The sequence below is a fragment of the Rhinatrema bivittatum genome, chromosome 13 (genome assembly GCF_901001135.1).
Source record: "Rhinatrema bivittatum chromosome 13, aRhiBiv1.1, whole genome shotgun sequence".
NCBI lineage: Eukaryota > Metazoa > Chordata > Amphibia > Gymnophiona > Rhinatrematidae > Rhinatrema > Rhinatrema bivittatum.
The window spans coordinates 66,988,910-67,011,477 of record NC_042627.1 but is presented as its reverse complement, the minus strand read 5'-3'; the positions used below and the strand labels follow the sequence as shown (position 1 = coordinate 67,011,477).

Here is a 22,568-nt window from a genome sequence, read left to right as displayed (position 1 = left end):
TTTATTTCATCCCACATGGCAAATGCATAAGACAGCACAGGGAAAATGAAACAAGCAGTGTTGGGACTGATGCTGCAGAAGAAGGAAGAGTAACATTAGTCCCACGGGCCTGGGGAAAAAGGAAGCTGCTGAGGTTAATGAAGATTCAGGTTAGGAGAAAGGAATGAGTGTGCATGTGTGTATGAGAGTGTATCTATGTGGGGGCATGAGAATAAGCATGTATATGTGTGTGTAAGAGAGTAAATTTGTGCACATGCTCTCCCCCCCCATTACCCCATGACAATCTCAGGATGACTGGAAATCAGAAGTTCCCAGGTATGAGAATTGATAAGTAGTCGATTTTTCTTGGTCATCTAGATCTTGACTTTAACTGTTCCGAGTAACTTCCTGTGACACAACACATGAGTGATCAAGGCTTTTCTCAGTGCTTTTTACTTATAGGGCTTCAAATCTTCAACATTTCAGATAGCCTTTCATAACCCAAACCTTTAACACTCTTACTTTCCAGGATCTGCTTCACCCTCTACTTACAGTTACTGTCTTCATTTCAGGTTCCTGGGTCTCTCTCCTGCTCCCCTCTGAGTCTTCATTATATCCTTCTCTGGGAGCCACCCAGTACCCATAATGCTCTGTCTTAGTGGACCAGGACCAGACAGCTGGGACCAGTCCTTTACAGGGATCTGATCACTTTTCATGTTTGCGCTTTCATAATTCCATTTCTTAACAATGTTTCTGACAGTTGAAATTGCTAGCTGGAAACATTTGGAGTTTTTTTTAATGTTCTTCCCCTGCTTTGTTAGAGTGAATTATCTTCATTTCAAATACTCAGACAGCTGTTTTGAGGAGCTGTAGAAAATAGAACAACAATCACAACTTGAAATATTAAATGGGTCAGAGTATTTGTTCAACAGTGAACTTATCTTCATCTGAATAACTGAAGGCCTAATGAGTCAATAAACCTTTTTGGGCCTTATTAACAACTTAAAAAAAAAAGGAGTAATGAATGATCCAACAGTTCCAAAATGTTTTCAAAGCATCACAAATCCCGATATCGATGTTTTGAAACTGATCTTCATCAGGAGACCTGCACCAAGGACTTATACTTTGAAAACATTTTGGAACTGTTAGATCTTTGAGGCATGAAAGCAACATGGGAAATTTTGCAGAAGTTAAGTAATGTGTTTGTTGTCTGACAAGGGCATCAGATTCAGAATTGAGCTTTTGCACTAGTGTGAAGTGAATTTTTTTCAAAAGTGACATTTTCCAATAAGTGATACTTTTTCAGAAGTTTTTCAAATGTTTTTTTTGTATGTTTAATTATTTCACTTTTTAAAAGCACACAATTACAAAAGACTGGCAGATGATGGCATGAGGTGGACTCTTTCAGTTAAGAATTTCATGGTGAAGCTCCAGGTTTGATGCCTTTATATATATTCAACAAATGTTTTACAAAAAAAATATTTTTTTTGGGTTTATGGTTAAACTTAATTAGTTTTGGCACTGTCGGCTTTTTGATCTTGATACATTGATATTATGCAGTATGGGTTCCCCTTTATTCTTATTCTTTGTACCATGTAGATAGAGGTTGGGTTAGCTCTCTTCACTTAGAGATTCACCATACAGTTTGAGTAGGGTGCCTACATTCTTGCACAAAAGTACATATATACGTATAGATATAGATATATATGTATAATGTGAATTCTGTTACTGTTCTTGTCTTCACTACCTCTTCCAGAGGAAATCCCAGTCATCCACCTGCATTTCTGTGAAAAAAAATCTCCTGAAGTCGTTTTTGAGCCTACTCGTTTAAAGCCCCATATCATGACCCCTAATTCTACATTTGGTACATGATGGCAGAAAAAAACAATCGGCCCATCCAGTCTGCCCAGTTATTCTGTCCAAGGTGGTAAGGATACAGCTCAGCTGCAAGCCACAGAGTGTGACTGAGTGCTTGCTTACTTATTTATATTTCTATACCGCCATTACCATGGCCCTCAGCGGCTCACAATAGAACATACATAGTCAATGGTTAAAACAATAATTAAACAAATGAAAACGAATGAAGAACAAGATCAAACCGTCTTTTGACCTTCTATCACGCTTAAGGTAGCACTCTGCATTTTGACACCTTGAGTGTGAGAAAAAATGAACTTTCATAGGTTGAAATGAGAGAGATCAGTGCCCTTAAATGGCATAAAAACCAAAGGCTTCCAAAATTCAAACCCTTACTCAAATGCTAGCCTTATCCAGGTCAATAGTTTTGTCTTCCTCATTTGTAACTCCAGTTAGCATGGGGGATTTTCAGAGGGAGCGTGCATGTTTAAGGGCATAACACCTGTCCTGGGGCCACTGTTAGAGGACACAAGCAAAATAGCAGGTGGCGGACGGCATACCATGCCTTTTCATGTCTCATTTACAGGCAGGTGCACACTGTTCTTAGCAGGCTCCTGCTAGTGTGTGTGTGTGTGTGTGTGGTCGCAGTTTAGTGGGTGTGCTAAGCAGTTAGTACATAAGGCTGTTAATATACACTATATCCAAGATGGCGGTAGTGTTTGGATGCATTCCACAGACAGTTTACATATACCTGGCACTAGTAGTAAAACTGAGGGACATTAACACTTCCTTTTGCTTTGGTAGGTTTAACTTTTTTTTTTTTTTTTTTGGAACACCACAGTTGGGGTTTCTTCTTTCTGAGAAATTGGATAAGAAATTGATTATCCTTTCTATAAAAAGCTATGGGAAAGATAACTGATAACATCCTCAGTATACAGCTGATCTGAGGAGCACATTTATTGAATTCAATTAGCCCCACCATGTCAAGTACAATGGAGAGCGTTTTAATGAGGTGTCCTTAATTAATTCAAATATTGTGTCAACTTTGTGTTGGACACTATCATCTAAAATCTGTGCATGCTGCTAAAATCAGTCTTACCTGTATTTAAATGAGACATCATATGCTAATTAGGCATGAAATGGAATGGTATGCTGTCTCCACATGCTATTCTCATTGTGGCCTAAAATTTAATGGCTGCATCAGAGAACGCTACCTCTGAAAATCTCCCATGATAACTGCCCAACAAGGGAATCATTCTGACCCTCCCAGTGCTGCCTTGACCCCTCCCTCCAAGACAGCCCTGATTTTCTTGTAGCTGCCCTAACCACTCCAAGACAGGCTTAACCCGCCTGATGCTGATCTGACCTCAGAATCAGAACCATCTCAAGGCAATCTCTCCTTAGGCTGAATCCTCCCCTCTCTCACCCCCCTGGAATGAATGCTTGATGTTCCAGAGGTTACAATCTTCACCAAAAGAAGGGAATATTAGAGCCCTCCCTCCAGCATCAATCAGTCTGCTGAATGATGCCGCTATGGGCGCTTCACCACTATCACATGAGACGAAGGGGCTGGTTAAAATCTCCACCAAGGATTATTGGAATATCAACTCCTTATGAGACACGATGTGCAATTTCTTAGAAAAATTCTGGCAAATTAGATGGCAGACACTATGATAACCACCCACAAATATATAAGCTTGGAACTAATTATATATCAGAAAGAAACCATGTGTATGCGCCCGTACACATGCGCGGATCGGCACTCGAGCGAAGAAACACGGAATTTTAAACCGTGCGTGTGTTAAGTTTATAAATATGCTACCTGCGCGCAAGTATGCTCCTAATTTTAAGAGGTTACTTGAGCAAAGCTAGCCCACGGGTCTTCCATAGGACTTTGTCGGCTTCTACCCGCGTTTGTAAGCAGATTTTAAAACACACTCGCGCAAGGGACGTTCCTGGTTTTCTGAGCGGCCCACCAATTTGTCCAGTTAATATCGAGCCTTCCAGACCCCTCTGGTTCTTCAACTTGCACGCTCCCCCCAGTTGACCCGGACCCCTCATCCTGTCATGTAAAGTCCTAAAGCTGACTTTGCTCCTCAACAGGAGCAGCGGTAAAGTTACGCGGAGTCTATCCCTCCGCGTGCTGTGTCTTCCGGTTTTAAAAGACGGAATCGCGCGCGTATTAGCCTCGCCCAGGAACGCCCATGCCCTTTTCTCTCCCCTTATTTTTCATGTGTGCACGAGTACATATGTGCATAATCTGCATCTTTTTAAAATCTGCGTTGCTCGTGTGGGGCCCACATATGTGTGTGTGTGTGGGCATTTTTTGCACGAGCAACGCTTTTAAAATCGACCTCTACATGAGGACTTTGGAGCATGTAAATCAATAGAGATGACATGAGTCTGATTCAGGTTTACAGCTACCACCACCTAATCCACCTTGCAAATCGGGTCCTTGTCAAATGAGCAAATAATTAACCAATTTATTGTAAAGAGTAGTCACTTTCTTTATTTTACCGAAACCTAAGGAAAAACACAAATCCTGACCCAGTCTTTGTAGCTCGAGTACTTCTTGCTGCAATCTGATAACTGGTGTATTATTTGTCTTAAAATAGTTCAATACTTTCTTTTCAGTTTTATGTGAGGGTTCATCCCTTTAATATTTAAAGAAATAAACTTTTTTTGTAACCTACATTAAAACAAGTCAAAACGATAAGTAGCAGGTACATATAGCAGAGAGCAAAGAGAGGGTCCAGAAGTTGCAGAGCAAATCGTGCTAAAATTCATAGAGTAGGGTACAGCACAGGGATGCACATCCCCGAATGAACACACGGTAAACAAAGCAGCCAAGTGGTCTGCTTTTCTCGGGGGTCATGTGGCCAAGAGGAGAGGGCCAAACCATGTGAGGCAATGCTGGTAGCAAGAATCATTCTCATGCACATCTGCTTTATGGCTTACAGAGTGGTTACAAGTGCTGCCATGAAACCGGCATCATGCATTTAAAGCTTTTTCAGCTCCCAGATGAACAAAGTGTTCAAAAACATACATTTTGTTGGTAGGCATTCACCAGCAGAATGTTTATCTATTTCTAGATATATATATATATATATATTTATATACCATTCAGCCGCAGGTCTGCAAAATGTCAAACCCCCGCACAGCAGAAACAGCTGCTTCTCCCACTTAAACTGAAATCCCTAAAGAGCCTACAGTGCTCATGGTTAAGAACAGCAAACCTTGCCAAATCAGTGCTGCTCCTGCCTTTATTAGCGAAAATAATTCTGAACTATGAAAACAGCCATAGTTTGCTTGAGTGCATTGATACTATACATTAAGTCTGAATTCTCACTCTGATAAGATACTCAGCTAGGTGTCACTTTATTAGCAGCATGCTGACCCAAAGGTTGGTCAATCATTTCAGTGATGTTACGGTAAGTGATCCTCATTCTGGAAGCTGCAACAGGCTCCAAGAGCTTTAAGCTGATTCTGCATGACCAAAATATGCTTCCCTTTAAGTGTTGCCTGCTATAAAGATCTTCCACATTACTGATGCACGTGTGCAGGCTTTAATGACCATGCTTACCCATAATAAGAAAATTCTTAATCTGAACTGCCAAACACTCCCTCCTCTCTCTGCTATCCATAATACCTCAACAATTACTCTCTCTGGCAACTCCTTGTAATTCATATATGTGGCCCTTAAAATACTTTACCATTCTACAAATAGATTTCAATCTTCTACTCACCATACTACACTTGTTGGAAAATACCTATTTATAATTACCTTTTATATAACTTCCCATGTTAGGCTTGCCTCAATTGTATTATATGTTTTCTATCTTACATGTTTTGTTCTATGGTCATTAGATTGTAAAGCTTGTTGCTGAATTATTGTTTATTGTAAACCGAGGTGATGTTCATTACGTGCCGCGGTATATGAAAAATTTCTAAATAAATAAATAAAATGCTTAGTGCACAGGCGTACCTTAGTTCCTTTAAGATAGATGGATCCTATATACCTTTGTTGGATATGCAGGAGGAAGAGGTCTGTGCATCAAAACCTTTTGTGATATTTATTTTAAGTAAAATTACTATACATTTTTCTATAAATGTGATTGGTCATAAATTCTCTGAGTTTTTGGGAAGTGTTACTCCTCTGACTGTGATTGTTGGCATCCTCAAGCTCCCACTTAGGGAGCAGGCTACAAGTTCTCAGAAGCCAAGTGCTGGCACGTTGGTGGTGGCCAGGTACTCTCCAGCAAGGTGATAAGGAGAAAACAAGGTGCAGACACCACTTAGAGCCAGCAGGCTGTTACGCCCCAGAAATCATCTGGTGGTGGCCGGATGCTGTCCAGCAAGGCCACTGGGATCTAAGAAGCCAGAAGTTGGTCAACAGCCTCACTAGTATAGTAGTTGTTCAGATTATTACAAAATTTGGAGGTAAAACATGGGAAGGACTACCAGGTGTGGGATTAGATATGGGATCTTGTGTGCTCATCTACTCATAACATAGTAATTTAGTAATGATAGCAGAAGAGGACCAAATGGTCCATCCAGTCTGCCCAGCAAGCTTCTTATGGTAGTATCTGCTGTTCAGTGCAGGTTACCCTCATGTTTCTCTTAAGAGTAGCAACTGTCGCTCCGTGCAGTTATCCCCTAGCCTTATGATAACCCATAAAAAATGTATTACTAGCAACATTTTTACTGGGTGATGAGCCTTCTTGAAAATTCAGACAGTGCTGCTTGACGTGCTTTGCTTATGGATTTGGCCTTAGAAGCAGTTCTGTGCTTTTTCCCTTATGTCTGCGTTATCAATACCCCAGCCCATAACTCAGGGCCCGTATTGATTGTAGTCTGAATCCAATTCCTCTTCCACCCACCCCCACCCTCCCACTGCCGTCAAAGCAGAGAGTGATGGAGTTGCTACAAAAGCATCAAGGATTATTGGTTAAGGGTAGTAATCCCTTGTCTTCTATTGAGGATAGTAATTGCTGCCCCATGCAGTTTATCCCCATGCTTATTTCCCCAGACCATAAAAGTCTGGACTCTCGTTCGTTGTTGTCTGAATCCAACTTCCCTTTCACCCCTGCCATTGAAACGGAAAGCAATGTTGCAGTTGTATCAAAAGCATCCAGGATTATTGGTTAAGGGTGGTAACTGCCACACCAGCAAGTTACCCCCATGCGCTCTTTTCCTCATTTCCATCCTCTAGCCTTTAGGGATCCACAGTGTTTATCTCCTACTACTTTGAATTCTTTGACTGCTTTTGTCTTCATCACCTCCTCCGGAAGGGCATTCCAGGCATCCACCACCCTCTCCGTGAAGAAATATTTATGTTGGTTCTTTACTATTATGATGGTAGCCAGTGGAAAATATTAAACTGACTTGAATAAGTGGTCAAGCTTCTACAACTAGCAACATGGATATACCCTTAACAGTATGGACAGAAATAACCGGGCAGGCTCAATGGGCCACTTGTTGTTTTACTTTTTTTTGTCCATCACATACTGTGTTAGATTATGTTACTAGTTAGTACTCCATTAAAGGTTGACAGTCAAGTCCTCTGATCCTCCACTGTGAATTCCAAGTTCTTGCATTTGCAGCTGGAAAATCGAAAGTTAAGAATTCAGAGAAAAGATATCTGTTTAGATTTTCTGGGTTGTCACTTGATTTAATATTAACAAAGACTTTAGCACTTTCAACTCATTCACAAACGAAAACAGAGAGGACTCCAGCCCCTCTTGAAAGGAACTGCATCTCTGGGGGAAGAGGGTCTGTCTTTGCATATTTCACTCCCAAACTGGCAGTGTAACCAGCTTCCAGCTTATTGACTTTGCGTTGGCCATGCTGCTCTCTTCTCCTGTAGGCTGTAAAGTGTAAGGATTATTTTATTGCCATGAAAAATAAAGTTGTCTGCAGAACCAGTCTTCGATGTGGACATCCTCATGCGTGCCTCCTTTGTTGTAAACCGCTATGATTACATTAGAATACTGGTATATAAATCGAAATAAATAAATAAGCAGATTTTATCTGTTCCTGTTTATGGCTGACAGGGATGTTTGACTACTACCTGCCACATGCAGGGCCAAGTTTAAGATTTTGGTGCCCATAGGCAGCGTGCCATGGTGGTACCCTTTTGAAGCTCTGCCGGCACCTGTCCCTAAAGCAGGGCGAAGCAGATTCCCCATTGGCCTGGATATTTGGTGCCTTCAAAATTTGGCGCCATGGGCAATTGCCTGTCATGATTACTGGAATCGGGGTACACCAGCCCAGGAGCTGTGCAGGATTGCAAGGCAGGACACTGGACTGAACAAGGATCGGTCTGTCTAGCCAGCCCTCTCCCCCACGGGTGGAGCCCTTGGGTTCTGGGGGCCAGTTGGTCTTTGCTGTGGCAGTACATCATGGAGAGTCCTGGGCAAACTAGAACAAGGTAGATCAAGGCTGGACAAGGCAAAGCTTGGATGGGCTGGATGAAGCAACACTTGGACTGTGGACAGAGACAGGCTGGAGCAGGGTTGGGCTGGATACTGGAGCTGGACATAGAACAAGGACTGGAGCTGAGTACAGACAGAGTCGAGTCAAGGTACTGAGCATGGACTGGGAAAGACATAGGCAAGGAAAGATACTGGACAAGAATAGGATCTAGATACAGTCAGGGACAAGACAAGGTACTGACAAGACAGGGAGTAAATACCAGAGACTGGGCTGGGCAGGGCAAGACCAAACAGATCTAGGACTGGACAAATCAGACTAGGACACGACTGGACAAGGACTAGCAAGAAGCCCGAAGGCAGCAAGGCTGGAGGCCCGTAGACCACTAGCCTATAGGCACAAAGACCGCTAGGCATAGAGAGGCCTGAATAGGCCACAGGGCAAGATACAAGAGTACAGCAGGCCTGGAGGCCACAAGGCAAGGTAAGGCCTAAATATGCCACAAGGCAATGAGCAAGGAACAAGAAGGCTGGAGGCCACAAGGCAAGATACAAGAGTAGAGTGGCCAGGTCAAAGAGCCAAGGGTGACTCCGTGAAGAGACAAGATAGTTCTGGCAAGGCTGAGTTACAAAGGATTGAGACTTAGATGTGGTGAGAACAGTGAGGAGGAGCTTAGCAAGGCTGGTGGTGAGGCTCGCTGAGGATCCCTGGTGGAGCAGAGGCTGCAGAACAGGCTGAGTCAGGTGGTCAGTGAGGGAATGGCTCAGATAGCTCGAAGCAGAGCTCATCGGAGACCTCTGCAGGTGGGGAGGTGTCATAGTAGGCAGGACTAGAGCATGGTGAGGCTGCATGGCAGACGAAACTGTGGCATTGCCTATGTTTAAAACCAGGCCTGACCACATGTCATTGTTAAAGCACCACACGACATATGCAGCCCTGCACTATATGAAAGACAGTCCCTTCTCCAAGGAGCTTGAATGAGTATGAGACTTAATTGTGGCTAATAGTTTCAAGAAAGGAGGAAATGTAACTTCTTGTTTCCATGGCACATTACCGCTGACTGGAAAACCAGCATTTTTATGTGTGTATATGAAGGGAAATTACAGACGGTTTGTGAACAAACCCATCCTCCTCCTCCCACCCGTTGAAAGACCTGGCTATAATTCATATCCTGCAGTTTTGGATTGGAAGAATAATTAAATCAAAATTTAAGCTTTAAAACCGCTCCTGGCACAATCGTTCTGTTTTCTGTGGGAGATCCAGTGGAAACGTTGCACACAATTCCAGCCAACAAACTGTTGCTTCTTGTTTTGAAAAGAAAAAAACTTTTTTCTTTTCTATTCATTTTTAGTTTATCGTAATTGCTCATTGCACTTCAACTTACCATCTGTGCCATTCTAGGTCAAATTACAGGCTTTCTTTCCTGTCACAGTGCAGGGAAGTTTTAGCGTACATTTGGCATAATTGCTAAAAGATATGCAAGAGGAAAGAACTGCTTTTTTTTTTTTTTTGCCCCTGTTAGGGTTAAAAAAGCAGTTGTTGCTTTGAATGACAAATGAAGCCAATTACATTTTACTTGTGTTTCCAGGTGAGCCTTGGCACCTGTGACTGGAATAAGGCTGGAGACCCGTTTATTAAAAGCACAGCACACGTTTTGTGCCAAATGTCAGGATTCTGCCTGGGACAGGCCCGAAAGCACCAGGGAAAATGAGCTTCAGCGAGAGAAGCAAGGAAATGGCAAGAAATCACAGCGTTTTTACCCCAGCCAAGGAGTAGTGGGTACAGAGCCATTCCACCTAATTAGCGCACCACTGCTAATTGTACTAAAAGATTCTTTATTATGCTGAGCAAACCTTTGCCTGCAATGTAGTGCCAGCAGGGGAACCCTGGTACATGTTATAGATTTCCTCTTGAGAGACCTATGGACCGTTATGAATAGAGCTACGTGTACGTCATCTGATCTTTTGGTCTTAAGGAACTTGTGAAAGACAGAGACGAACACCTTCCTCTCAGAAATACTGCTGGAGGGGAGGTGTGCGCTCAGAGACGGAAATCCCAAGGAAATGACCTGCAGAATGTCACTGTGAACATGGAAATGATCTGAGCCAGGCTTATGAATCTTAGACCTAATCTGCAGCAAATCACCTCTTCCAGATTGGTTCTAGACCAGGATGCTCCAGAACATCTGGATTGAAGAGGGTTTGAAGTTCTAAAACCTCATACCCCTTCCTTAGCCTTCTCCCACTTTGCACACAGGTTCATGATGAGGGCCTTACCATTTTCTTCCCAGCTTTCATTAGCTAAAGTTAACAGCTGCGAAATAAACCTTTTCTACTGAGGAGGAAGTCGTGTGGCTACCATGTTCGTGTGGTTAGGTAGAGAAAAGGTCAAGGAACGCATTGGATGTGATACCATTTTCTTGGACTAAGATTAATACATTTGCGACTGACTTTCGAGAGTTGTGCTCCCTTCAGCAGGTCAGTGGAAAACTAACTTAGTCCAACAGAAGGGTTTCACCTATAATTCATTTGTTAGCCTTTACTTTTACCTACCAAGGAGGAGGAAAGATGAACGGGATGAGAGGAAAGCATGTGTTCTGCTGCTGCTGCTGCTTTAGGCCTTAGATTAGCAGCAGATAAACAAGAAGAATTGAAGTATTTGTTTGCAGAGTTCATAATTGTCAAACTCTGGTAATTATGAAGAGAGCAGAGACTGGGTCTTATGAATAGAGCTACTGCCAGGTTTGGGAATACTTTTAATGTCATTAAGGAAAAACATGCTGAGCTATTGTTTGATGCTGGCATTTGCATATTTATTATGGTTTCGCTGTGGCATACCAACATCATTTTGTAACAGAAAGTCAGTAATGCATTTTCCCCCGATTCAGCGGCCCTTTACATGCTTAGCACAGTGTGCCTTGCAAACACAAGACAAACATCACCCGTGCTGCCTGGGGATCTTTGGGCCATCCTAAGAGCAAAGACATGACTGGAAAGTTTATGCTGCCTCGGTTGCATTCAGATCTGTAAATCCGGAATCCACTTATTTCCAACAGGAATCTGAAATTCACTCTAGCCCTATGAAACTTTGAGGCCCAGGAATCAATAATCATGAATTCCAGAACTGCTTAACCTTCATTAATTCTGAGTTTTACAGTTTGGATCATGATTCATGGATTGTATTTAGCAATTTTTAGGAGTTAGCCCCTTACTTGCTTTTGACAATTAAAAGCCTGTATGGAAGGGGAAAAAAAATGGCTAGCCTCCCCTTCGTCCTCTGAAAAAGCTACATTTGTCTCTCAAAAAAGTCTCATGTACATTAGTATCAATGCTGCTTGTGCACTGCTAAATGCAAGCTAGCATTCTGCATGCCATCGCTATCTTTTGAGGATAGTGAAAAACAAAATGTGAGTCCTTCCCATTTCAAGCACCCTGGCACTACCAGCCAGGTTCATGCGAATGTCACCGCCAGCTGACCAGCGTACAGTCTCATTATGCATTACTGCTCTTCTCTAACCATGATGAATAGCGTAGTAAAACCAAAATAGTCCATCCCCTCTGCCGCTCTGTGCAGATTACCCTACATGCAGAAACGTTACACCAAAAGTTAGCACAGGTCATCTCGGTTCTTCGTTTCCATCTTCCAGCCACTAGGGGTCCTCTAGCTTTATCCCACATCCTTTTCAATTCGGTTACTGTTCTTATCTTCACCACCATATCCGGGATGGCAGGCCAGGCACCCAGCACCATTTCTGTGAAAAACCACTTACTGATGCAGGTTCTGAGCCTACCCTCTCGAAGCCTCATGTCACGAATATCCCTAGTTCTACAGCTATGGCATAAATAAACAATTGACCCATCCAGTCTGCCCATTATCCTGTCATCACTGCTAAGGATATAGCCCAGGAACCAGCCCCAGAGGGAGAAGGATTGCTCATAAGATGTCTTTCCTTATCCAGGACACTAGTTTTTACTTCCTCCTTGGTACTCTGCCGTCTGGGGTAGATGAGCATTCAAGATCCCCACTTATAGTTCCTTGCAAGACAAATCTTTCCCCTGTACAATCACAAGGCTCTGTACTGATCTAAATAGCCAGTAATACTAGTCTGGCTGTTGTCCGAACATGCAGAGTTCTAGGTTGCCCGCATAGCCTGCCAGCTGTGCCTGGCTATGTGAGCACCTGCATTCATGCCAGGACGTCTGGTTATTACAGCTCTTGCAGGCCGCCAGACAAACCCGGCCACGTGGTTGTGCTTCCACCACAACTTCTGCTAGTACTACTACTACTACTGCTGTTACTATTATTACTACTTAACGCTTCTATAGCACTACTTGACATGCACAGCACTGTGGAAAAAAAAACACCTGAGAGACAATCCCTGCTCAATGGAGCTTACAAGCTAATCAAGACAAACATCCAGGGCAAAAGAAACTTTGGGAATTTCCTGTATTAGCAAAATGGTTAAAAATGAATGAGGCTGTAAGCAGGACAATCGGGGGTTAAGATTTAAAAGCAGCCTCCAAAAGGCGAGGCTTTTAGACAGGATTTGAATACGGAAAAAGAGGGTGCATGACCCACCAGATCAGGAAGACTGTTCCAAGCACACGGCGCTGCCAGGTGGAAAGCGCAGAGTCGGGAATTGGCGTTAGAAGAGAGAGGCACAGATAGGAGCGACTTGTCTGATGAGCGAGATAAGAGTTGGTGAGGCACTGCAGAGTGCAGGCTCTTGGAGATAAGAGGAGCTTGAACTGTATCTGGAAACGAATAGGGAGCCAATGTAGTAATTTGAAAAGAGGGGCTATATTGGTTTAGCGTCTTCGGTGACAGATAAGTTGCGCAGCTGACGTTTGAATGGATCATAGTGGCAATGGTAAGGTTGGTAATGGTAATTTTTATTTTTGCAATACCGATTTTCACACATCAAAACAGTGGAGAGAGCGAGAGCTCACTGGGAGAAAGCTGCAATTGTCTAAGTGGGAGGTGATGAGAAAGGGATAAATGTGTTCAGAAAGGAAGGGACAGATTTTGGTGATGTTATAGAGAAAGAAGTGGCACATTTTAGGAGTGTTTTGGATATGTGTCAAGGAGGAGAAGAATCGAAGGTGACTCCAAGGTCATTAGAGTACCCCATGGATTGGTACTGGGATCTGTGCTGTTGAACATATTCTTAAACAATCTGGAAAAGGGAATGACAAGTGAAGTGATCAGATTTGCAGATGATAAAAAAAATTATTCAAAGCTGTTAAATTTGTAGCAGATTGTGAGGAAATGTAGAAGGACTTTGAGACTTGGAGACTGGGCATCTGAATGGCAGATGAAATTTAATGAGGACAAGTGCCAAGTGATGTACATAAGCAAAAAGAATCCCAACCTCAGGTTCACAATGCTAAATTTTGTGCTGAAAGTCATCACCCAGGTTAAGGAACTCGAGTTCTTGTGGGCATGCAATAGTGAAAATTCTCAGCTCAGTGTTCAGATGAATGTTAGGGATTGCCTGGAAAAGCATAGAGAATAATATGGAGAATATCATAATGCCTCTGTATTGATCCATGGTGCGATCCTATCTTGAGAACGGTGTGCAGTTCTGGTGGCCTCTTTTCAGAAAAGACCTAGCAGAACTAGAAAAGGTACAGAGAAGGGTGACAAAAATGATAGAAGGGAATGGAAAAGCTCCCTTACGAAGAAAGGCTAAATAGGCTAGGATGCCAGCTTGGGATATGATAGAAGTTTATAAAATCATGGGTGGGGTGGAACAGGTAAATACTAGAAGATGGTTATTTACCCTTTCAAATAATACTAAAACAAGGGGACACCCCGTTGAACTAACAGGTAGCAGATTTAAAACAAAAACCGTAGGAACTACTTTTTTACTCAGCGCGCAAACAAGCTGTTGACTCTGTAGCCAGCGGATTGGTCCAGATATCTGGCATAGTGGGATTTAAAAGAGGTTCAGACAAATTCCTGGAACAAAAGTCCATAAACGATCCTTAGCCAGGTAGACTTTAGAAAGCCATCGCTTATCCCTGGGAGGGAGCAGTAAGAAATAGATCCTATTTTTTAAGAACTGCCTGCCAGGTACTTGCTACCCAGAATGGCCATTGTCAGAAACAGGGTGCTGGCCTCAATGGACTATGGTCTGATCACGCATGGCATAACTTATGTTTTTATGTTCTTATTGCTGTTTAATCTGTAATACTGCTTGTGTAACATCTATAATCCTTGTCTAGGTAGCATTCCTCAAACCTCCGTGTGGAAACCTCATTGGGATTTAATAGAGCTGGGGAAGGATTCACTCGCACTGTTTCAGAAGGAGGGGTAGGGTAGTCTACGTAATTTGCCTACCCATGGTCATGTCTGTGGATAAGTAGAGCACTTAGATATCCAATATTGTCAAAGCAACATCATTTGTAACTATTACATTGGTGTAAAAAAGAGAAAAAAATGAAGGTATGCCACAATGAATTTATTTTTGGACTGACAATAATTATACTGATAGTTTTCTACAGGGATCAAACATTGTCATTGTAATTATACAGCTTGACTGTACAATTTCTCCTAGGCTGGCAAATTTGTCACTTCTGTCACAATCAAGTGTACTCTTTCTGGCGAGATCTGAAATGATGGAGGGGGTGGTCTCTGTACAGCCAAGCTTGTTTCTGAATTTGATTTCTCACTAATATTCATTTATTTTGCTTTTGCTAGGTTGTTACCAACCAGAAATTCTATTCAACAAACAATTGCAGGTTATTTTGTGTTGGGCCAGTTGTGACTCTCTGGTTCCATCTAGTGGTCAGCATCATGAACTACATCTTTTAAGGTATGAAAGTAATAACCTCCTTGAAAAATTCAGATTTCAGTCCTGTGTAAAAGATATCACAGCCCACAGAGAACCCAGGGAAGGGCCATTATAAATTGTAATGTTTTTAAAAAATTCCAAGTTTAAGAAAATTACAAAAATAAATAAAGGGGTCATTTATTCTTAAATATTAAGACTCTTGTTTCCTTTTTACCTCTCATTGACTCTGCATCATAGTTTATATTTGGTCATATTGGGCCCAGTTTTCAAACAACCCATGTCATTGAACTTTTAACATGTCTACTTGCAAAGTGGAGCTACCTGTGGAGTTTCTGTTTGAAAATTAGCAATGGCAAGGCGGGTAACTTTCAAAGGCGTACATAACTCCTGAAGTTACACCTGTAGCGTATGAACTGAGCAGTGAGAGCTGCACAGTTTATAAAATACTGCGCGTCTCCGTCCCAAAAGAGCATGTACACCTTTCAGTACCACACATTTTTTTAATGCAGGTATCCGCATAGTTTATACACCTATTATATGAAGTGTATGCATATATATATATATGTACACGTTGAATAATTGTACCATCTGCATGTAATAACCCTCCAATTTATGCTTGCAGGCTGGTATTTTATAAAGTTGGCTGATGTATGCACATATCTTGCTTAGGAAAATACTTACTTGTGCATGTATTTCCAAGCACCGGTTCGCTGAGACCTCCACCAGTTAACCCAGACCTTCACCACTTGCTCCAGACCCCCTCCCCCTGCTCAAAATTTGCAAAGAGGCAGGAGCAAAACCCCCCCCTCCCCTACCTGCTCCTGCTCCTGTCGTTGCCATTTTGGAAAATGGTGTCCGCTGAACACATGCGCTTCTTTGCCTTGCCTATGCAAAGCCTTTTTCGTGCACTCATTTTCTCACAATTCAGCATTTCACGAGCTGCTTGGCATGATTTTGCATCACGGTAGCTCAATGTTGAATTTAAATAACCTTTCACGCGTAGCGGACCACGTGCAAAAGTTTATTATAAAGGATATATTTGGGAAGCCAATTCTGTCTTGAGTACATCGGGCTCCTTGGATTAGCTTGCTAGAAAAGATTATCAGTATTTCCCTGTTCATGCATCCCTCCCTCCCTTGTTAGGCCAACAATAAAAAAGTACTCCTGAATACAAAGAAATTGATTTTCATTTCAAATAAGGCAGAAACCTCTTTTAGAACATTTAAAAATATATAGGAATAAATTAACTTATTTACATATACATCATTTTTTTTAGAACATTTTCTTCCGATACAATGGCATCTTTCTCATCGCCCGCATATTCCTGTACTTTTCATCTCTGTCCACGTTCTCGATCTTTCTTCATTATATAGAAAATTAGACCCAGCATTTTGAATCATGAATGAAGTCTGTTAGCAGAGCGTGGAAAGAGTCCCAAGTTCCGACGAGGTCTGCAGAGCCGTCCACTGCTCCGGGTCTGACTGACTTGTCCGGTCTTCAAATAAATCCTGGGGAAACAAAACAGCATTGTTTTGAAACAAAACTTCCCGCTGCGAATATTAGTCCTGGTACTTGACAATAGCCTCTCCTTTTCTGTGACTATGGCCCTAAGGATAAGGATCCAGCACTTCTCACACAGACACAAAAATGGGATAAACCCTTTTGTAAATCAGGCCCATGTAGTTTCCCGTATAGGTGAGGAATTGCATGATGATAGCATTACCCGATGATTCTTGTGGATAACATACACTTACCCAGTTGATGTTTATACTCTCCACATTTTTTATTTTACTTGTAACATATCTACTAAATCATACTACAGGAAACTAATATGGATCAAGATTTCATGTTGCATTGAAATTAAGTTGTTGTTTTTTCTGTGTTAGTCCACTTAGATACAGAAAAATAAAGATCAATAAATAATTTCTAGATGATTCCTTCTTGTTGGACCAACTTAATATATTTGTGATGAGCTTTTCAGAGCTAAGCTCCCTTCAATTTCATTAGCTCAGTTGAAAGCTTTCACATATTTATTGTTAATCCAACAAGAAGGCATCGCCTACATCTTGTTTGTTGACCTTGGATTTCTTTGTTCCCTGGGAAAAGATTAGTAATTGCATCAGACACTTTAGAGGCAGCATCATATTCAAAAGTATGGGCAACCGTCAACAAACATTCAGCATAAACCTGTAGTGTCCAACTAAGGGGCTCAGTCACTAAGATGCGGTATTATTCTCTTAGGGGAAAAACACCACAGGAGTCACAAAGCCCCTTTGTGAATCAGGCAATATTTTTCTCCCCAAGGGTCTTTGCAGAGCCACTGTCCCTCTCCCGCAGTAGAAATATCTGGAGCCCAGGACCCTCACCCTAGCCCACCCGCCGGACCCCCGTTACTCACAAAGCCCAGTGTGGGCCTGGAGTGCTCCCTAGGCTGTGGGCCTAGTGGTGAGGGTTTTTCAAAATGGTGCCATCCAGCCTTCGCCCCTACCACAAGAATAAGCAGTTCTACAGTTTGTGTTCGATACTGCTTCCCATTTTTACTAATTTAAATTGATTTCAGGACAGGGTAGAAATTGGCATGGTTGGGAAACATAAGTTAATATGTAGGGGTGTTATGTTACTTCAGGGGGTGGAGGGTTGGGTTACTCCCTGTCGTTATTTTAGCTTTATTTCATTTAATGTGGGCTATTTGCAGCCAGGGTGCACTAGAAATGAACCAAAGTTGAATTGAAACAAAATCCCCTTGCTTTTTCCTTTTTGTTTTGCTTTCAAAGGAAAACAGTTAACTTTCATTCGAGTTTTCATGTCCTTTGAAAACGAAAGCACATTCCTAGTAATCTGTTGCCTCCAGATAATCGACCAAATGTTCTCTGGTCTCAGAATAAAGCTCTTCCTGATGTCCGTGGAATCACAACTGTAGGGCATCAGATCCCTGTGGGAGAGGCCCTCTAGCTCGTGGCATCTTTTATAAGGATTAGGATGGCTTATTCTCTCACACAGAAGAAAGGTACACAGGACATATCGTTGCTGCTTGGGCCTCAGAACAGGAATGTTAGGAAGTAATATTAATGGACTGTAGGGAGGTGCATTCATTTAGTTTGGTCAATTTACAGGGCGACATTTTGTATGTGTGGTCACATTTTTATTTAGCCACGTTAAAAACCATTTTAACCAGTTAAGTACCCACTTACATAGTTAAAATGAAATGCAACTGCGAAAAGTAAAAAACTGAAATAAAATAAAATGGGAAAGCACGATGAAAGGATTCAGTAAATACAAAACAAGGGGAAGAAAGCTGTTTCTGTACACACTCCTAATGGATTGCAGAGACCAAGTACTCTAAACCCGGTGAAGTCCAGGAGCTTTATGGTAACGCTCCTTATTTATCGTGCTTTTTGCCACGCAGGACAGTAAAATTGTTCTTTATTGATTACTGGCTTCCATATCTAGTCCTGTTTCATGTTTTAAGCTGACAAAGTATAACAGATGTATTTTATCAGCTTAATCCATTTCTTTGCTTTGCTACTACTGCTTAATAGAGTTAAGTCAAGCTTTTCCCATAGCTTTTGGAGGGAGATGAAATGCGCACGGAGGCCAAATGACAAGTGACATTCGGTAAACAATTCGCACTTTGGAAACGGGGATTTTTGTTCCTCTGTGCAAGAAACAGACCTGCGCTTTCAAGTTCAAGAATAAAATGTAAAGCAATTATACGTATGAAAGACAGGGGCACAGGTAGGTGTCTGTGTTCAGGGGCACATTTTCAGCAAATTTGTCATAAGGTGGGCTCGGCAGAGTGCCCGGTTTTACCTGCAGTCGTGTGCACATGTTTTGTGCGCAAACTTTACCGCTGATGCAGTGAGGACGAGCTGTGCGTGTTGGTTAGCGTCCTCACATGGAAGTTTGATGCTAATGAAGCATTAGCGATTACCTCCTAATGCAGAGAGGTGCGGAGGCTTGGCTCGGGTGGTTTTTTGGTTTTTTTTTTACTGCTCAAAATGTAACTCCTGCTCAGAGATGGAGTAAAGTTCCTGGTGTCACTGTTAGTCTATGAGGCTGAACCTGGTGGTGTGGGGGGGTCCAGTACTTGGGATTTACATGCAGGAACCGTGATTCATGCAAACAAAATGTTTTCTGCCTATATTTTCAGGTTTGCCTGCTTTTTCAAACTCCCAGTGTGTTTGCGTCCCATTAGCTTAGTGCGCTGGGCGCTAACATTTTTTTTTAGCTCACGCATTCAGAAACAGTGCCCTGAATGTCAGTGCACAGTCTTAACACACAGCTTGTAACATTGCCCCCACCTCAGCTGACAAGCGCAGGAAATCATCACTAACCAGCTAAGCTCACTCGCCTTGTCATCCCCTCTACCCCTGTTGCCCTCCCCCCGCTGCCTGACCTAATCATGCTTCCAAGGCCAGAGCCTTTCTGATACCCCCAATGTAAAAAGGATGCGCTGAACTTCAGTCCATAGTTTTCTATTCTCATTTGCTAAAAAAAGGACTTCTCTCCCGATGCAGTAAGTTAATGGTATGCTAATGCAGAGGAAGGCAGCTGCGGTCGCCCCACCTGCCACAAGCAGGTTGGGCTGTCAGGATATCCACAATGAATATGCATGAGATAGATCTGCATGCACTGCCTTCATGGTATGCCAAGCTCTCTTATGCATATTCAGAGCAGATATCCTGAAAACCCGACCATTTGTGGTACTCGCGGACTGGGAGTTGCCTCCCCTCCCCCTTGTGTTTTGGGGTTTTTTTTAAAGGACTCCTGATGTATTAGCACAAATAACCTGGAAATGCGCGCAGAAGTAACAGCTTAGCACGCACAAAACATGGCTCATGCGCTGAACACACAATTTGCACATTCATATAAGACATGATTTATACCCACAAATCCGAGTACGGGATCCCCTGTACCACGAACTGCAGGTTCAGACTCAAACACTAAACTCTCGGCTCCGAAACCTGTATTCCACCTCTAACCAGGGCTTCAGTTTCTAGCATTAAGAAAACCTGAGTCAATCCTACGCGCGCCGCTCTGACTAGAGAGCAATAGGCAGCGCCTTGATTAACTTGGGATTTTGCAGGGAGGAACACTACTTGGCGCTCCCAGTTTTACTCGGGAATGTGTGCACATTTTTTTGTGCACAAAACTTCTTCTTAAATCAGAAGTAAAATTGTATAACTGCCCAGCCAAGCGCAGCTGATTATCAATCAGGGCCAGAATGAGGAAATCTAGCTTCCTAGTTAGTAGGATTGGGGGGAGTCTGTGAGATGTTTATCCTGCGGGATCTGGCTGGAGTTAGCCAGCTCCATCCTGCTGAAAATCTGTTCTGTTTACTTTAGTTTTATTACTGAGCATGAAGTGAAAAATGATGGTTACTCTCTCGTCAGACTTTGCGTCCCTGCCAGCAGTGCTGAACCTAAGTCTGCTGGCAGTTTGGTGTCTGCAAGCTTGCACACAAGCATTTCTGCCTGAAAACCACTCCGAGACTTCATTTCTTTGTGACACTTGATTAGTTTTGCATCTCCATGTCATGTGTAAAACGTTTTGCATATCATTAAAAAGCATATTAATGTGCAACATTGACATCTCATTTTATATTCTACGTCTCCGTGTAGCACAGAACCCTGTTTGTTTCATTTTTATTTAAATGTGAACACACCTAATCCGTGTATTCATTGGTACCCCCGATACTACCAACAGGCCCCTCTAAGACTTTCCAATCGTAGTTAAGTTCCTTTAAAGGATGATTCACTTCTCTGTGGCTAAAGCAGAGTGAAAATGCACTTTTACAACTTCTCTTGCTTGTTTCCCCCTCGTTCCTACTTTGGATCTCATTGGGCAGTGATCAGATTGAAACCCATTTTAACTTTCTGTGCCTGGATTTGAAAAAAGAAGTCGTTCTGACTGATACACCCCTAACTGGGTCCTCACGACTTGCAAGCCCCTGCAGCAGACAGCCATGGGAATCACCGGCCCAGGGTTTTGGTTGTGCATTGTTTTCAGAAAGACGCTTATCATTGAAGTAATGCCGTAGAAACATGGACCATAAATAAAGTGTGAAGCGCCTAAGGCGTCAGTAATTAACCCAACAGTGTAGATTCTGCAGCAACATAAATAAGCGTAACATGAGCATATCACTGGTGTACCTGAAAAAATCCCAGGTCTATAGAGACCGGCGAAGGCAAGGGAGATTCTTCTTCTGGGACCAGCTTTAAAGCTGCTGAGTCTGCTCCCTGTTTTTGCAGGCTGGAGGAAGCTGGAAGCAGGAGTTCGGCACCGCACTGGCCTGGATGGAATCTGACCTCGCAGCAGGAAGGAGATGCCAGCTGAGGGTCAGCAGCTGGGGCCTGCCCTCCAGGCCGCAGTGGGAACGCTCTTAGATGGCTAAACACACAAGAATAATAAGGGGAAGCCTGGAAGGGTTCTGAGCTCTGGAATGAGCTTAACGAACTTTCCAGCCGGGCTGGAGAGCTTGGGCAGAGTCTGTGCATTTTGTCCTGAGAGCAACCCAGACCCTCTGGACACAGGTCGCACATTCGGATCTCGGCCTCCCTTCTCTGGGTCAAGGTTTCCTCGCGGAGTCCCAGCAGGTCCGACAGGTGGGAGATGTAGCGAATGGTCAGCCTCAGGGTTTCAATCTTCGTGAGGTTCTGACCTGCTGGCACCACTGAGGGAGGAAGGTAGCTCCTCAGGTTGTGGAGAGCTTTGGATAGGTCTCTCATCCTCAGCTTTTCCCTCTCGCTGGCACTCTGCCTCTGGCTGCAGGCCATTCTGCTCCTGCCTCTCTTGCCCTGTTGGACTGAAGACGGTTTAGCTCTGCTTCTCGGAGCTGCTGCCTGGGTCTGATCTCCAAAGACACTGTAGTAAGTCCCGGGAGAGGTTGGGTAGAGAGGATATGGAGGAGAGAGGCCATAGGAGTCAGTGGAAGATGCTGGGGAGAGGCTGCTGTATCCATCAGAATCCGAAAACCTCCACTGCTGCATCAGGGCAGGGTCTGGAGGCAGGAGGTAGGCTGGCGAGCTGTGCATGCTTCCAGGACCTCGTGCTTCTCTGGCAGTGTCTGTGCAGCCCGGCAGCTCCCGGCTTTATCCTTTGTACGGAGAGGTGTGAAGTGGCACCTTGGCAGCCACCATCAGCACATCAAAGTCTCGGAGGAGAGAACATGGGGAAGCAGGGGGTCTCTGGGAAAAAAGTTCCCTGGACCAAGAGGTGTGCAGTTTCACTCTTAAAGAAATGAACTCAAAAGTCAGCGTGAAGGCTGTGATGGGAATACAGGAGAGACGGATGGATAAACACACAATTGTTTAGTAAGGCAGAAGGATGCCTAAATAATGTCTAATTTTCTATCTTCCATATCTAATTCTGTACATTGTTATCCTTTCACCATCGCAGGCTGAAGTCCTGGACTTGAGGATTGCACAGAGCACCAGGTAACATCTGCATCTTCAATAGGACCGATCCCATTTTGATGGCTAGGAATCCCCTTCCTCTATATCCTTCA

General features: G+C 43.1%; 1 protein-coding gene across 1 annotated transcript; it reads right to left on the bottom strand.

The window, feature by feature from the left end:
- Window positions 1–21,201: 21,201 nt before the first annotated feature.
- On the bottom strand, window positions 21,202–22,095 carry LOC115074745 (mesoderm posterior protein 1-like). The gene has a single exon (XM_029574508.1). It carries the CDS (start codon window positions 22,093–22,095, stop codon window positions 21,202–21,204), a length of 894 nt encoding a protein of 297 aa, XP_029430368.1.
- Between the last annotated feature and the right edge of the window lie 473 nt (window positions 22,096–22,568).